Source organism: Gopherus flavomarginatus, chromosome 4, assembly GCF_025201925.1.
Source record: "Gopherus flavomarginatus isolate rGopFla2 chromosome 4, rGopFla2.mat.asm, whole genome shotgun sequence".
In the NCBI taxonomy this organism is placed as follows: domain Eukaryota; kingdom Metazoa; phylum Chordata; order Testudines; family Testudinidae; genus Gopherus; species Gopherus flavomarginatus.
This window is the reverse complement of record NC_066620.1, coordinates 141,450,522-141,469,225: the sequence shown is the minus strand read 5'-3', so window position 1 is coordinate 141,469,225 and position 18,704 is coordinate 141,450,522. Positions and strand designations below refer to the sequence as shown.

At 37.3% G+C, this 18,704-nt stretch overlaps 1 protein-coding gene across 2 annotated transcripts in view; it reads right to left on the bottom strand.

The window, feature by feature from the left end:
- Positions 1-18,704, bottom strand: part of USP45 (ubiquitin specific peptidase 45) — an 88,992-nt gene that overhangs the window by 50,413 nt on the left and 19,875 nt on the right. Inside the window, exons 6-8 of one of the 2 annotated variants that reach the window (XM_050949254.1) lie at positions 10,062-10,210; positions 8,256-8,351; positions 2,401-2,531 (exon numbers count right to left, since the gene is read on the bottom strand). In XM_050949254.1, coding sequence (XP_050805211.1) covers positions 2,401-2,531; positions 8,256-8,351; positions 10,062-10,210 — 376 coding nt within the window. Of the gene's footprint in view, positions 1-2,400; positions 2,532-8,255; positions 8,352-10,061; positions 10,223-18,704 lie in introns of both variants that reach the window. The other variant, XM_050949253.1, reaches the window with a different exon arrangement.

Below are 18,704 nucleotides of genomic sequence, written 5' to 3'. Positions count from 1 at the left end.
AACCAAATGCTGCCCTCTGTTATACCTGTGCAGCCGTCTGTTGACTTCAGTGGGGTTGCACAAGTGTAACTGAACACACAATTTCCTGCTAATGGGGACTTGTCTAACAGTTCTAGTATTGACGCATGAGCCAGAAAAGAATCAGAATCTCTCTCAGAGCTGTGTTTCTTCTGCAGGGCAACAGGTGTAAAAAGTAGCGATAAGAGTAAGATTTTACTAAAGTCAGCAGCTATCATTCTAAATAACAAAAAGCTGATCAGGTGATTAAGGTAACATTTGTACACAGTCACTGTAAAGTGAAGGCCTGATCTAAAATTCAGCACAGCTGGTTTTAAAATTTTTTAACACTATTGGATTTGTTGCACTGCTTGAAATCTTGAATTATCCATTATCTGTGCACGTGCACACACACACCAGCTGTCATTTAAGAATACCTCCGTCTGGTCTGAAGTTGACAGGTGATCATACTTTTGCGGAGGCAGGCCCCACAGTATGCAACTTGCTTCCTCCAAAATGTTCTATTTCATCTCTCTCCACTTTATAAAAGTATGTTATTGTTTCCCTCTCACCCCTCAGATATATACAGAATAGTTGTTGCCCCATATTTAGTAATTTTCCTTCCAATCCCTTTGCTTAAAAAAATAAATAATCCTCATCTGTTTCCAGAAATTTCTGTTAAGTGTTGTATTTTTATATTATTACATCACACTTTGTTTTTATAAAGCAGGAGAGTATCCCATATGCTTTTTAGAGGGTGAAGAATGCTATATACACAAGATGGTTGTTTTTATTTAAATCCAGTAAATATGCATTTGATATTTTCTTCTACGGTACAAATACCAAATGAAAATCAAGTATAATAAAAAGTGCACCAGGCACACCCAAACCTTTGCAGGCAAATTTTGAGAGCAAAATAATGCCGGGGTTGGGAGGGGTGCGGGGAGGAAGAGAGACATGAAAATAATGCAGGATCGTTTACCTGAAATGGTCAATCCTGCTTCAGTTTAAAAGCTACGTGTGGCTGTACAGGATACTAGAAGTTTAGGGCAAAGTCACCATGGTCAACTGTATGTCACTACCCAAAAGAGTTTTTTTTAGCTCACAACTATTTCATACCAATGCTGGTTTCTGATCAAAATAAAAAGCTTTGGGGTATTGGAGGATTTCACAGAGTTCTTTTTTTGTGCACGGGTGCAAGCAAGAATTGTAGAGGGCTCATTACAACTTGTTACTATAATAATAGGTGTTCCCACACAAAGGCATTGAGTGGTGTACAGCAATTTCACAGTAAATAAAATTACCACCACATTATAACACTTCATACTTTTTTAAAACATGAATTGCAACTGTATTGCACTACATAGCTCTATCATAACCTACAGATTATTTTACTTACAGTGTAGTCCTTTAAACATTTAACTTTCAAATATTTGATCCAGTTATAGCACTTCTACAGCGGTTTTAAAAAATAAACTTGTATGTGCCACAATTAAACCCACCCATAAAGCAACACTGAGAACATTTTCCACCCTAAGAAACATGCATTTCTTCAGGGCTTGCAAGTTCTTCTCAATCTGGAGCCATATGCCATCTCAATAGTGCTTCAAGTCCTTCCTTGCTAGGCCCTTTTAGTTTTGGATCAAAGCCAAAGCAAAACATCATAGCACAGATTCACATTTAAAAGCTTAAACACTTTAAAAAAAAACACATACATACATTTGACACAGAGTAGCCACTATCCATGTATTTTATTCCTATTATATTATCTTCCCAGAAGCCTGAAAATTAAATCTTTTTAACGACTTTTTCCTTAGCTTCTACCCACCACCTGTTCTTTAAAAAGCCTGTTGCAGTTAATTGGAGTTCAAGTCAAAATACTGAATGTATAAGGATAAATGCCAACTAAATTTGTTTAAGTTATGCACAAATATTTTAAGTGTTTTCACATCCAGGAAAGAAAGTAGTTGTTTAGAGTGGTCAAAAGAGGTTTTACTAGACTGAATGGGATTAAATTTAACAAAGACAAATTGTAATGAATACTAGAAAAATGTCCAAAGTGTGAAATCTATTAGATTGTAAGGGGCAAAGTCAGACAGACAGATGAAACTCCCACTGGCTTCAATATGAGTGACACACCTAAATAAGGGATATCACCATCCAAGTGTCTCCGAAGTAGCAACAGTTCCATCACTTGAGTTATTTAAAACTGAGTGGAGAATATACTACTGCACTGAAAGCAAGGAGTAGTGACTTAATATATCTTGAGATATTATTAATAATGCCAGATTATGGGCTTATATTTTAGCCTGACCCACATTAATCAATACATTAATATTTTTTAACTAGAGATTGCACCCTTTGTAACTTTCTGTTAAAAACAAAACTACTGATTACACTTACTTTTGACAGAGCTGGCTGAACAAAACTTTGGGAGAAAGAGGGCCTTTGCCAGCTTCCCTCATACTGTGAAGGAACAAGAACATGGCTGAAGTCAATGGTCCAGGGCTTGAGAGGTTCACCACCAAAGGATCCTTTGGAACAAAAGTTGAATTATGTATCAGTAACATGGATGCCACTAGCCGATATAACTGATGCACAAGACTTGTTTTGTAATTAATACATTTACATTAAAGATCAATGTAACTGATAGTAAGGCTTAAAAAGTTTAACTCAATGGTTAGTAATTTATACATCAATTTCAGACGTTTAGTTTATCCTGACTGAATCTTAGTCAAAGAAAAATCCCATATATACCTTTGTTTCTTAAAACAATAGCTTCAGAATCAAGCAACTTTTCATACTGACATATAAATTGTTGGTTTGTATTAATTCAGGTGGTGAGGGGGGGAAGTGGCTTACTAACTGAAGATTGAAGTGAAGTTTAATATAACTTAGTGGAACATATAGTAACAAATTTATTAGCATTGTTTTCACATACAGATATATTCCTCCTTAAATGGTCAGAAGGTCTAGATCTGTCCCATTTTATTTTTTCTCTTTTTTAAGTCAATTGCCATTTACAGGGTGGGTTTGTGATGTTGGAATAATCCTGTCAGATACTTTAGGATCTCAAGTGTTGTCAGCACAGCATCTATGCGTATTTCTCACTTCTTTCACCTAAGACTGGCTTCCCAAATTCAAGGCTTGAGTAAGAAACCACACCAAGATGAAGTCAAAGGAACCAAACAATATAGCTCAGCTCTTACTTCTCTTCCCTGTGTTCTGTACATTCTTGTGCTATAGTATTTTAGTAGACATCAGATTTTGTAATTTGTAATTTTTCCTCACCTTCTATCTCCTATTTGCAAAGCAATAGCAATTAAGAAGGAAGGGAAGTAATCTAAAATTATATGACCACCCACCAAACACACTACTGTAACAGATAGATGAATTATTTGGTAGCAGTACAATTAACTATATCTTTCCTATAAAATTAACGATTTCATTTTAGACTTCTGGGACATCATAGTTGGCTATTACAGGCCCCTCTCCATTTTCACCAAAACTAGCTGTCAAGCACATACGAGTCTTCTTCTAGCCTTAGTCCCATCTTTATTGGGTCAGCTCTTGGAGTCCTCCTTCTTCATTCCAGTTTGTCTGGAAACAGTTCCTCAGAAACTCCACAGCTAATCAGATCCTTTTGTATGACATTCATCCATCTAGTTGGGGGTCTTCCAACCCTTCTTTGACCCTTCACTTAGAAGTTTAACACCCGGTTTCCAATGCATTCTTCCAGTCTTCTTTTCACATGCAAAGCCATCTAGGACTGGATTCCGTCCACTTTCCTATAATAGGTATCATCTTTATACTTTCCCTAATTTGTTTGTTCCAAATATGGTTTATCCTTGTAACTCCAAGGATCCATCTTAACATTTTCATTTCCACTATATTCAAGATATGTACCTGTCTCTTCCTCAGTGCCTAGCGGTCAGACCCATACAAAAAAGTACAGGCAAGATTACCATCTTGTAGATCAGAGGTCAGCAAACTCTGGCACACGGATCACCAGGGTAAGCACCCTGATGGGCCGGGCCAGTTTGTTTACCGCTGTGTCAGCAGGTTCAGCCGACTGCAGCTCCCACTGGCCATGGTTCACTGTCCCAGGCCAATGGGGGCGGCGGGAAGCAGTGCAGGATGTGCTGGGACAGTGAACCACAACCAGTGGGAGCCACGAGACATAAAGGGTAACAAGAAAACATTCTACAATTATATTAGAAGCAAGAGAAAGACCAAGGTCAGGGTAGGCCCGTTACTTAATGAGGGGGAAAAAAATAATAACAGAAAATGTGGAAATCACAGAGGTACTTAAGGAATTCTTTGTTTCGGTTTTCACCAAGAAGTTTGGTGGTGATTCGACATCTAACATAGTGAATGCCAGTGAAAATGAGGTGGGATCAGAGGCTAACATAGGAAAAGAACAAGTTAAAAATTACTTTGACAAGTTATGTCTTCAAGGCACCAGTGCCTACTGAAATACATCCTAGAATACTCAAGGAGTTGACTGAGGAGATATATGAGCCATTAGCGATTATCTTTGAAAAGTCATAGAAGACGGGACAGAGTCCAGAAGACTGGAAAGGGGCAAATATAGTGACAATCTATAAATAAGGAAATGAGGACAACCCAGAGAATTATAGACCAGTCACCTTAATTTCTGTACCCAGAAAGACAATGGAGCAATTAATTAAGCAATCAATTTACAAACATCTAGACAATAATTAGGTGATAAGTAATAGCATGGATTTGTCAAGAACAAATCATGTAAAACCAGACTGATAGCTTTCTTTGACAGGGTAACAAGCCTTGTGAATAGGGTGGAAGTGGTAGATGTGGTATATCTTGACTTTAGCAAAGCACTGTCTCACATGACCTTCTCATTAAAAAAAAAACATAGGGAAACGCAACCTAGATGGAGCTACTATAAGGTGGGTGCATAATTGGTTGGAAAATGTTTCCCAGAGAATAGTTATCAGTTCACAGTCATGTTGGAAGGGCATAACGAATAGGGTCCCGCAGGGATCAGTTTTGAGTCTGCTTCTGTTCAGTATCTTCATCAATGATTTAGATAATAGCATAGAAAGTACACATAAAATCTGTGGACAATACCAAACTGGGAGGGGTTGCAAATGCTTTGGAGGATAGGATAATAACTCAAAATGATCTGGACAAACAGGAGAAATGGTCTGACATAAATAGGATGAAATTCAATAAAGACAAATGCAAAGTACTCCACTTAGAAAGGACCAATCAGCTGCACGCATACAAAATGGGAAATGTAAAAGCAGCAAAGAATCCTGTGGCACCTTATAGACTAACAGACGTTTTGGAGCATGAGCTTTCGTGAGTGAATACCCACTTCGTCGGATGCATGTCCGACAAAGTGGGTATTCACCCATGAAAGCTCATGCTCCAAAACGTCTGTTAGTCTATAAGGTGCCACAGGATTCTTTGCTGCTTTTCACAGATCCAGACTAACCCGGCTACCCCTCTGATACTTGAAAAATGGGAAATGACTGCCTAGGAAGGAGTATTGCGGAAAGAGATCTGGGGGTTACAGTGGACAACAAGCAAAATGAGAGTCAACAGTGTAACACTGTTGCCACAAAAAAGCAAATATGTTCTGGGATGTATTAGCAGGAGTGTTCTAAGGAAGACACCAGAAGTAATTCTTCCTCTACACTCTGCACTGATTAGGCCTCAAGTGGAGTGTTCTGTCCAGTTTTGGGTGCCACATTTCAGGAAAGATGTGGACAAATTGTAGAAAGTCCAGAGAAGAGCAACAAAAATGATTAAAAGTCTAGAAAACATGACTTATGAGGGAAGATTGAAAAAACTGGCTTTGTTTTGTCTGAAAAATAGAAGACTGAGAGGGGATATGATAAAAGTTTTCAAGTACATAAGAAGTTGTTAAAAGGAGGTGGGAGAAAAAAATTCTTCTTAACCGCTGAAGATAGGACAAGAAGCAATGGGCATAAATTGCAGCAAGTCAGATTTAGGTTGGACATTAGGACAAACTTCCTAACTGTCAGAGTGTTTAAGTAGTGGAACAAATTGCCTAGGGAGGCTGTGGAATCTCTATCATTGGATATTTTTAAGAGCAGGTTAGACAAATACCTATCAGGGATGGTCTAGATAATACTTAGTTCTGCCATGAGTGGAGGGGACTAGACGATCTCTCAAGGTCCCTTCCAGTTCTACAATTCTATGATTTTGTATTTACCGATTCTGATTCCATTTCCTCAAGAATGCACCTCCATCTTTCTAAATCTTCCACTTTGCTCTCCCCCAAGCGCACTACATCATCTGCAAAAAGCACGCACCAAGGTGCCACTCTCTTGATGCTTTCTGTAAGTGCACTGAGCACCAATGTCAACAAGGGGCTTAGTGTCAACACTTGATGATTCTGACTCTTATTAGAAACTATTCCATTTCTCTACATGGCCTAACAGCACCCTCATACATATCCTGAATGAGTCTGATATAGCCTTCAGATATCTGTTTCATTCTCATATACTACCTGATGAATTCTCTCAGAATGTGGTCATAAAAGTCTTCTCAAGATCGATAAATACCATCTGCAGGGTTTTCCTCTTCTTATTTTCCACAAGCAATCAATGCAATGATTGTATTGATGTCAAGCATATATGATAAAAGGCCTATTTCTTGCATCAACTACTTAGTATATGAAACTCAAGTGAAAGTTTACATCACACTCTTGTGCTCTTAGATCTGCTTTACTCTTATTCCCAAACTACCACCATCTGCACCTTAACTCAGTGGGTAGGAGAGATGCATAGCTTCCTCTGCAGCCTGTTTCAAAACAGTACTAGCCAGCATTATGTTTCCTTAGCCCTTGGAGTTCATAGATGTTAAGGCTAAAAGGGACCATTACAGTCTGCAACATACAGACTGAAACCTCTCGAACTACTAGAGAGGACGTCTCTCTAAAAGATAAGCTTTATGATGCATAAATGCATATGGTATTCTTATTTTTATAACAATAACAAATAAATAATAATAAATAAATAATAATAATAATAATGGGAACTTGAAATGCAAGTAGAAAGCCATCAGCTTCAATATTATTATTGTTTATACAACTGTAGTGCTCCAAGGCATAAACATATTAAGAAGACAGTCTCTGCTCCACAGATCTTGCAATCTTGAGAATATAAGCTTTCATTAAAAATAAGTTACATTTCTAACCCTTACGGTTGCATAGGTATCATGTGAAGCATGAACCGAGTTTAAATCAGTACAATGCTGTCTTCCTAAACCTGCTGGCAGAAAGCTTTAGAGACTCTGTTGGTGCTCAGAGCTAAGTTATCGATATTCACTGCTGCTGTTCAGAATCCTGTGAGCAGCAGTGAAACTGACAAGAATCCTGTTAATGTCACACTGTATTTCAAAAAGCTATGAGGAGCAGCAGAGGCAGGCAATGGAGCAGAAGTGTTCCAAAGCAGAGAAGCAATGTGTATGGTAGAACAGAGTCTCACCACCAATCCCACCCTTCTCCCACCAACCAGAAGGCTGCCGGGGTAGCATAGGGAACAGGAGAGAATGTTTCCACTCTGTTCCATGGCCAGATAATACATGCAGCAGATGGATGGAGAGAAAGGGGTGTCAAGTTTATTAGATATTCACTAACCAGGGTCTACGAAAGAGAGGAGACCCTAAAAAAGTCCAGGAATAGCAGCCCAATAAAACCTAAGCAACTTGAGGAACAGGAGTTTGATTTCTGACTTGGGGGCTGCCCTGAGTAGTGGAGCCTCTTCTACTGCTTTAGTGCTCTGGCTATTCAGTGTTTGGTAAATTTCACAAATTTTACACAAAGGGCTGGGGATAAATTAGAATGAAATTTTTTTAAAAGTTAATGAAGCACAAACATACCATTTCTTGTATTGTGCATTTAATGAGAACTGAAAAAAATCTACTACATAACACTCCTTTCTTTCACTACTTCTTCAGGTCAGGCATTATTTGCATTCAGTTATGCTCCTGCTTTAGTTTAGCAGAATATCAAATGGTGATAATTCTTCCTCTTTTAATGTTGATTTTACAACATTAACTCTACAAAATAAGTGAGGTTGTATGTATTGTAGACTAACTGAGAACTAAAAGACAAAAGAAATTGTAGACCAAGGGTGTGATCATCAACTACTCTCAGCCTACTTTACCTTTTATAGACATTACTCTGATCTGGGTTTCTCCCATTGCACATTTCACACAAACTGGACCTCTTACTACACACCTACCAATTGTGCATCTTCAGCTTGACTGATTTTTAACTTTATTCCCTTTTCCTTCATCTCATACATTAGTTCATTTAACATGTGAGTCTGTGCCAGATTCTTAAAGAGAAAAACAAAAGAAAAAGTTAGACACATAACTAGAACATAACTTCTTCAGTCACAAATTCTAACTGCTGGCATGTACAAAATTATATTTAACGGAAAGACTTCAGAGGGTATTGAATCAGGCCCCAGGAAAAAAGTATCTCCTACAGGAAACAGGTCTCACTGTTATAAAAGCTGAAGTCATTGTTGGTAGGTCTCTAAATAAAAACAACAGAAGTAGTTGGAACAGCAATAACACTGTCTCTATACTGGTTTGATTATTGTTTTCATTTATTATTTTTAACTTTGAGTTTTCCTGTTTGTCTAAGGCCTGGTCTACACTTAAAAGTTAGGTCAACACAGAAAAATCAGTCAAGGGAGTGGAAAATCCATCCACTGACCAACATAACTATGCCAACCTAACCCCCAGCGTAGACACAGCTATGCTGATGGAAGAATGCTTCTGTCGATGTAGCTACTGTTGTTCAGAGGTGGTGTTCTTATATTGATGGGAAAACCCCTTCCATAGGTATAGCAACATAGCTATGCCAGTATAGTCTCTGTAGTGTTGACATATGCTTCAGAGGGCACTGTGACTTAGCGTAACAGCTTTTGGTCACATCCCTGAATATATAATATAAAACAAATGAGAAAAAGTCAATAATTCAACATACCTGACCTTTACTAAAAATATAGACAGCGAAACAATGTTGGCTTAATGTGACTTGGGCTATTCTACACATAGATTTTGTACTGGTATAACTATTTCCACTAGAGGTGTACTGTTTTTCAAAATGAATTAGGCCTGGTCTACACATAAATGTTAGGTAAACATAGCTATATCAGTGAGGGGCGTGGGGGAAAAACAAACACCACACCTTTCATCAACATAGCTATGCTGATTTAACACCCCATGGAGACACAGCTGTGTTGACAGAAGAATGCGTCTGTCAACACAGCTACCATCATTCAGGGAGGTGGTGTTCCCACACTGATGGAAAAACCCCTTCCACTGGTATAGGCTGCATTTATGCTATAGGGTTATGCCAGCATAGCTATGTCACAATAATTATGCCAGCATAATCTCCGTAGTGTAGCCAAACCCTTAGTTATTCCAGTACAACCCTAGTGTGGATGCAATTATATTGGTATAAAAGTGCTTATGCCAGTATAGCTCATGCAGTATAGCTCTTCCCATTAGGGAAGAAACTATAAATACTTTTATACCGGAATACGTGTATTCATGCTGGGAAGGGGGAGCTTATAGTAAAAGCAATACAATTCTTATGTGTAGACAATGCCTAGGTGCTCAACATCCTAACTCATGAGTAAAACACCCTTTTCACTCCTGCAGGTAGGACAAGTTCAGTGCATTACTCATGGCTACTTAATATGGAATTGCAAAGATCACACATTGAATTGTAACTGAATACAGCTACAAACCACACAAAAACACGATGTGTAACACCTCACATTTTCTTCTGTCTCATTCATTTGTAAAGCACTGCTGACACAGTGTTTGTTACTGAAGAAAATATTTTTTGGGGAAAGAGGAGGCAAGGAAGAAGGAAAGGGTTGGGAAAAAGTTGTTAGAATGAAATGTCAAAAAGCAATAACTGAAGTGATAACATACAAATATCCTTTATAAAATTCACATTTGTAATGATTAAATGAAATATTTCTAAAATGCTAACAAGGAAAGCTGGTGTCATTTTTGCATCTTACCTGCATGACAGCATTAAAAAAACATGTATTTCCTAAATTATTTATTCCCTTAACTGGAATTGACGCGCCATTTGCGGAACTTCTTCCTTTCAATGTTTCACTTCCTTCATTATTTTCTTCACAAAGTCGTATAATTTTTGATGATGAACCTATAAATAAAGCTATAGATTAACATTAAGTGACCCAAAGATAAGCTATTTATGCTTTGGATATTTAGCATGAAATATTGATTCCCGTTACCTAAAAGTGACACGTTTGCTTGATTGAACAGTTGGATTTAAAGTTATTAGGAAAAAAAAAAAGGAAAGGTCGCAAACAAGCTAGCTTTTATGTAAAAGCTATTTCCAGTACTCAATATGAGATTGTTAAATATGTCTGATATGGAATATTATATTCAATTGCTGAGATGTCTACTTACCAAAAATAATAGTTTAACACTGTATAGATTGTGAGCTCTTTAGGGCAGGATCTGTCTTTTTACTATACAAATGCACCATGACTACCACAATGAGGCCCTACACCCACCCAAAAAGTACTGATACAAGCCCTAATCCTGAAAACTTTTACAGACATGGTTCACTTAATGCAGAAGAAGTAATTCCATCGACTTTAGCGCTTAACTAAAGCTAGCATGTGCGTTTAAGTGTTTCCAGAAATGGGATCTTACTTATACCCTGTTTCCTAGTTCACTCTTTCTACTGATTTATTTATTTATTGCAATGTATAACATAAAACCTTAGCTACTGTGGGTACTTTTGACTTTCTTTAAAATAACAACACAACAAAAACAAAATCAGCAGTAAATCTCCCAGACAAACTCTACCACCAACACAACCAATGGGTGATACTTTTCCCACCGAACTTCTACCCACCATAAAAAGACAAAGAAAAAAAAACACCCCACGCATCCGCAGCCTCCACCCTCTCTTACCAGCCACACAGAGAGATGGGTCTTACAGCATGCCCTTTTAGTCACTGAGAACAGTAAAGACTTCAGATTTATGTGCATTATACACATACTAGAAAGACCAGGCAGTAGTTATTACTTTGCTTTTAGGTGCTGTTGAAGAGAGGTGTGCAAAAGCTCCCACCTGAGTATAGTGAATCTCTCTCAATTACTGTACTTTGTTCAATTTGGCTTGCATAACCCATTCAACAGCTGGATACGAATTGTCATCTGTTTTCCCAGATGACACATTTACTTCTCCTGCCCCTTGACACTGGCACAGGATCTGTTAAGCTACACCCAGCTGCATAAGATGCTATTTGTTTAAAATTTAACAAAAAACAGATTTAATAAGCCATAATAGAACATGCTACCAGTAGTTTCCTTGTATTTTCCCATTTGCCTTATTACCTAAATAGACAAGGAGCAGTGAAGTTAGGCAGTCATTAACTTGTAGCCTAGAGGTAATGTAAAGACTTGAGATACACTATTTAGCCTAGAATTCTACTAGCAACTTTCATATTGTCATGATTGCTCTACTACATATGAACATTACTGACATCTACAGCGTTTTAAGTATTGATTAACAATGCATGTCAATGTAAACGAGTTATGGACTTAATGGATGCCAAGCATTGTGATGCTGCAATCTACATCCTGACATATGAATTCATATATTTGTTCTAATGAGTTACACAGTGAAGTCTCATTAAAGTGTTCTTGAGAAATAACTAACAGATCTATTTACATTAATGAAATGCTCATGCCAGAAGGGTATTTTATGTATACTCCTAGGTACTTACTTCCTTAGAATGTGGAAAAATATAACTAAATGCAGGAAAAAAGTAGATGAAATTTTAAAATATTTATTGTGGCTGACCATAAACCTTTGATGCAATTTGCATGCACTCCTTAAGGATAGCAAGGCATAATTATTTTTCAAGTTTGTCAAAATGCAGTTAGAGGCACTTGCCATTTAATTTTTCTTTTTAAATGCTCTCAATGACACAGTCTACGCAGCTTACAGATATCTATTCCACTGATGTGGAAACTGAAGACAGTATAAGGACACAGCAAGAGAATAAATTCTCTTTGAAAAAGTAGACAGAATACTTTTGAGCACAACAAATGATACACAGCTTGGGAATCCTTCATAATTTAAATAGGCTCCCACAAACTAGGATACATGCAGTAATACCCTTTCACTGACATGCTTACAAGCTGCATGCTACAGTGTCTTGCAACAGCGCCATCACATAAAACTCCTAAGGCAAGAAAAGTGAAAGAGCTTGGGGGGGGGGGGGGGAAATCTCTAAATATCTGCCACCAGAAGGTAATGTTCAGCATTGGAAAATAAATAAAAGTCACTCCCCTTCCCCCGTCACACACACTAAAATAGTTCTGTACGTGGAGAAAATCGATGGTTAAACAAAAAAAGTCAAAATTGTGTAAATAATTTGTGTATTGGTATACCACAGTTGTTGCATTTATCCATCGGCATCCAAAAACATCTGGGACAGCATCTTAAAGTAAACAATGTTCACAAGGCCATCTGGACAAAACTGCGGGCAAAAATTAAAGCATAAGCATATGGAAAAGCAGATTTTTCTCTTCCCTTTAGCAGTACAGGATGACAAATGTCAAACCTAGATCTGTCTACGCTTCACTGTGCTATGCTTTGCAGCACCACCTGGCTCTCCTTGCACAGCCACCAAATATGGACAGCACTGCCACAGCAGACCATGTCTGCAGGGCAAACTCAATAAAAGCATTTCACTTCATGGTTAAATGGCAGCTTCACACAAGTAGCAAGGTTCCATTTGCTAAGTCTCACATGTAAATAACTTAAGAAAAAAACAAAATCAAAACAACGATGACGAATTTTGTTATCAGACCTGAATGCTTGTGTAATTACAAAATACAGTAAACCAGAATTATAGATCTGTCACGTTAGCTAGATAAAACTTATGAAGATAAAAAATAGAACTAAATAAACAAAAGCTGTATACATTTTATCAGTGATTCCTAGGAACTTTCTATCCTCCACAGAGATTATAAATATTGCTCCCGCCCCTCCCCCCAATCTTTAATAGATTTTCCCAAATGACATTTTCTAAGAATAGGTATTTTTGTCTGGAAAAAGTCTAAACAGACACAGCTGTAAACTGGTCCCAGTTCAGACATTATTGCTTACCTAGCCCATTTGGTACAGTGACTTGTAAGCACATTTATACATCTACAGGATCTCTAATTCAAAAGGTACAGCATCTACTGATTCCATACAGGAAAGCCCTAAATTCAGTGATAAATGGCAGTTGGGCCTTGGGCTGGTAAGGCTGAATACGTTTGGTGGGCAGGTATTGAGCTGGTCAGCCAGCCTCTAGCCAACTTAATAAGTGATAGTGGTAATAACTGCAATTACTGATTGTTAACAGTTCTAAAGACTTAAATTTCAGGGCTCTACTCAAAAAAATAACCCAAGGCTAAAAGCATGCTAGAGCCTAACCTTTAAAAAAAAAAAAAAAAAAAAAAAAAAAAAAAAAAAAAAGACAGTGCTTGTGTACAAAAACATTTTTATAGACTCTTTGATCCAATGTGGCGCATATTCAAAATATTTTATCATTCCTCTTTTAGTAACAGAATGTGACTTTTCAAGCCAATACAGACACAACAAAGGCTCTATAAAAAAAAAAGTTGCACTCTTCTATCAAAGCAGCTGTATGCTACTACAAACACATACCAGTATAGATTCACAGGTTCAAGGATTAAAAGAAAAAAACATCTTCCTTCCATAAAACCAAACCAACTCCCAAGAAGCAAAATTACAAAGGAGTTATGACAAAGAGAAGCTGTATGTAAAACTATTCATACTGACTTTCAAACTATGGGAAACAGTCTAAAAATTAGTAATGGTGTAAATAGAGATTTTAAACAGAACAAAGTAATACATTTACATGTGACTCAAAACACTTCACAAAAATGTTTCTTACATAAAAAAAAATTGCAGTGGGCACCAAGTATCAATAGTAGTTCGGCCAAAAGGTTTTTTTGTTTTTGTTTTTTTAAACTGACTGGGACTATCAAATACTACTGCAATACAAAAAAAGTTCCAATTCCCAGCTAACCAAATGAGAAATAATGCATTTTCCTGAGTGCAAAATAAATGTAAATAGAATAGTTAAAATATATGTTCCTAATTCTGTTATTCAACACTTTATTTAGAATTAATTATCTTGTGAACCTACACATCCATTCTGTTAGATTTGTACGTGGGGAAAGATATTTCAAAAACTCACAAACGCACTGTAAACTAATCCTCCGCCTCTGTGAGCATAAACTGCTTACAAACAGAGATCTTTTTGAAGACAGGTATCTAGCAGAGTTATTCCCATCTTGCTTCCAGTTCCTTGGCTTTAGTCCCCATGATCAATAATAACAACATGCTTCATACAGTGCAGTCCATTTGAATAGAATGAGCTTAATTCGGAGATTGTCTATGGAACTGATTCAGGCAAACAATACTGAACTGTAATGACTGCTACTTAATCTGGGCAAAATTATTACCGTATATATCTGGCATAATAGGAACACATTTAGCCAATGTCAATTAAACTGTATTTAGCCAGGTGCTAAAATATGTATGAAATTCTAAATTCAGATCTTTAAAGGCAAAAGTTACTAAGTACAAATTCATATTACGAAAAAAAATTAAAATAAAAGTGAAGTATTTTCAGACCTTAAAAAAAAAAAAATCTCTTCTCTGAATTGGGACAATAGTCTTGTGCTATGTTACTTTGGCACTGGGAGAGTTACTTAAGGATGTAGTATGTTAAGAAAAATGTTTCAGCATTAAAGGTGATTTGCAAATGGGGATAAAAAGTGTTTGATGTTAAAACACAGACTAGAACAAAGGAGAATGTAGAATGTGAGGTGGGTTTTCTTGTATTTTGTTTTTTATATCAGAAATATCAAGCCTCATCTACTGCAGGTCTGAGACCTGATTTTGACAATTCTTTGTACAGGGTTCAATATTCCACACCCATTAGTGTTGCACTGTTTGTGGGAGTTCATGGAGTCTTAGAACTTTTGGCCCTGCAAGGGGCTGAGCACTGCTATCAATGAGAGCTATGAGTGTGCAGCACCTTGAAGAAACTGACTCTTAGGAAGGGTAAGAGAAAAAGTAGAGAAAGTTGTCTAGCTAATCTGGCAGTGCTTACAAATAAAGGGCCTGATCCTGAAATTCCTCCACTTGCAGAACACTCACTGAAGTCAATAGGAGTTGGGAAGGTGAAGGGCTTAAGGACTGAACCCGAAGTAACTAAAACCACATAATTCATAAAAACTGGAGATTTTTAGTTTCTCTTTACAATTCAGTGGTACATTTAACAGACACAATAAATCTTGTTAGCAAAAACTCCTCAATTCAGATTATGTACTGGGTTAAAACTTATCAGTCCAAAGTTTAAACAATGCAACTCTGAACTATGTGACTCTGACTTGCACAAGAAACTCTAAAGACTTATTGTAGGTTTTGTATCAATTTATTTTGATAGTATTTCAAATATGTGCAGTGTGTGCATGCCTCAGAAATATTTTTGCTGAAACAGAAGTGTATCTGGGGATACAGATGGTATGCAAACAAAAACATAAATGACAATCAATTTTTCCTTCAACTGGGGGATTAAACATCTTTGTTTATTTTTTCAATGCAACTTTTTAAAAAAAATTTAAAAAATGAGAGTTCCAGGAATATGCACCCTTATTCCAAGGTCAAGCCTTTTCTATTGAGTATATCTCTGGCACTTGAGCTGAAGGCCTTCATGGAAAAAGCAAGGTTAATAGATTTCCTTTCTTTTTTAGTAAATTCTCATCATGCTGCATTATGAAATGCTACTAAATCACCTAGCGCTTTTTTATTTAAAAAAGGAACTAAAACTAGTTTTCTCAATATTGTACAATCATGAAAACCTAACCCTTAGAAAAAAGAAATATTCTCTTCTTAAACGGCTGCCAATTTTTTGTTTTAAAAGCCTAATTTTTTCTTTCAGTGCTAAAATAATGTCAGGATTAGAGAAAGCAAACTAGAGTTTTATTTCTATGCATCTGCCAGAATATAATAAACTGAAAATTATGTCTGGTTCTTTCATAATTGTGCAGCTATTCAATCACTAATTTTGAGTTTCTACTATCAGACTTATTTGTACTTTTGTTCACTACTAAATAGATGAAGGGGAAAGACTGGGGGGGGGAGAGAGCGAGAGAATCAAAATAATTCTTCAGTGAGGCAAATTATTTTGTTATAGCAGAACTAAGAAAGAACAAATTTGTCACTGAGTTGTCATCTCATTTTCCCCCAAAAAGTAATCTGTTTTCTTAACTAACACCATCTCCCAAAGAAAGGTCTGTATTTGTCAAACTGAATTTCAGGCCAACAACAGAGGAACTTTTTTTTTTGGAAGTGTACCCTCTCTTTTTTGGTATGGGGCACATTTAGTATTATCATTTTGCTTGTTAATTTTGTTTCTAAACATAAGGGCTTGTCTATACAGCTTCAACAAAATACACTAGGAAGGTGGGATTTGTAAAGCACTCTGACTGCCTGGTGTAGATCCTGCTGGCATTCTCTAAAGCATACCTGGTTTGTATTAGCTCTTAGATACCTTTTACAGTGTGCCAGCAAGATCTAAACAGGACAAATATAGGTTAGACAAGTTTACAAATCAGCCCTCTCTAGCATGCTCTGCCAGAGCAGTGTAGGCAACCCCTAAATCATGGGTGGCCAAACTTACTGACTCTCCGAGCTGCATACAATAATCTTCAGAAGTTCGAGAGCTACAAGACACTCACAACCTGGCCTGTGGGGCGGCGCCTGTCATGGCACGCACCTGGCTGAAGCCCCGAGGCCTGCCGTCCCCCCTGTGTGGGGTTAAAGCCCTGAGATTCCACTCCCTGCAGAGAAGAAGCCCCTAGCCCACCACCCTGCCGCAGGGCAGAAGCCCAAGCTCCCTCCATCCGTCTGGTAGGCGGAAAAAAGGGGGGGAGGGGGGGAAAATGGTGGGGGCTTTGTGAACAGCACTTTAACTGTAAAAGAGCTGCATGTGGCTTGCAAGCCACAGTTTGGCCACGCCTGCCCTAAATCAATATAACTGGTTAATCTGGCTCCTTAAATTTTGAACTATGTGTACAACAAATTAGTTAAGAAAAAGCTACCATTTTTAATTCAGTGTAAAACACGGTCAACTCAAATATCCACCCACAAATGTGGAATAGGGGTAATTATTCAGAATACTTATTTTTCCCTGATACGTTTCTAAGATTGGTAATTTGTGTGAAATTGTATTGCTTTTCTAGCTATTACAGAAACTGTAGTATATCAATTATATCTATGAAAATACAAATCAAGTTCCTAGTTTTCACCTACTGTCAGCTTCTTCAGCAGAGCAGCACAGCTGAACTTAAAACAGCAAAAATCCATTCCACGAGTTGGCCTCCCCAGCAGGGGCTGTGACTGGAAAGCCTGAGAGCTAATACTAGCTCTTCTCCTTTCTCTTCAAAAACCACACTGGGAACAATCGTCTGTGACAGATTTAACAAACTTTTTTTAAACTCAGTCTTCAAACATATATATCTCTGCACTTCTACTGGAGCAAATATACATAATTTTCAAGACTGCAAAATAATTTCTTCTTCCCCAGAAAACAATCAGACACTCAAACAGTAGCATCTCAGCATGGTTCCTGTGTAGTACACGTGCATTATATTCCTGTGAAGTTCACAAGTGTGCCATCCTGACAATACTGCACCTGCCTTCCTGGGAAAACCATCATGGCCTGCTAACCTTTTCTACAAAACAAATTTCTGTGCGGTACTCCCTAGAAAAGAGTCTTGCTTTATTCTTCCATCTTGTGCCCAACATGACCCCTTAACCAAACAGACTTAAAAAAAATAAATAAAGACATTGCTGGGTACAGCAAACCATAGGATCAGATGCAAAAACCACACAGCTGCAAGCATTCTTTTGGGAACCCAGCACTGGAGTTCATCTCAATCGCTTAATGTAATTACAAAAGTCAGTCATGTAGTAGTAATGTAATTTGCACATTTCTGCAGCTGAAGTGAAGTTCAATCTTTATGAGAGACTGAGTAAAAGGCAGGGGTCCTGCTGCCACACTATTCCACCACATTAGTACCAAATGACAAGCATTTTGCTTTTGTTTATCCTCCAAGATGCATTAATTAGGAAATCTATACAACCCACCCTCTCTTTCCAGTTTTAAAATGTTTTACTTTATCTTTATATGGATTCTTGATTATCAAGAACTTGACAAGTATAATAGCTAATATCTAATATTCATGTACATACTGTATTTGTATAGAGGCTTGTACATATTTGTATGCTATGAAGTGCCATGCTAATCAGTTGTCAGAGAACAAAACACAGATATTAGACTGTATAATTTATTATAGATGCCACAATTTCTGCAATGAAATATAAGTAGCAATTTTCCCACTTCAGTATGCTTATTCATAGATCAGAAGAAATTGGGGAGAAAGGGGAGAAAATATAACAAAGCCAAGATTTATTTTAAAATATTTAATAGCAGGTTGTTGGAAGCAAGAATTGCAAGTTGGTAGTCAATACTTTCAGATTTATCTATTTTAAAAAAAAATCACATTTACTAGTATTTTTCTTAACC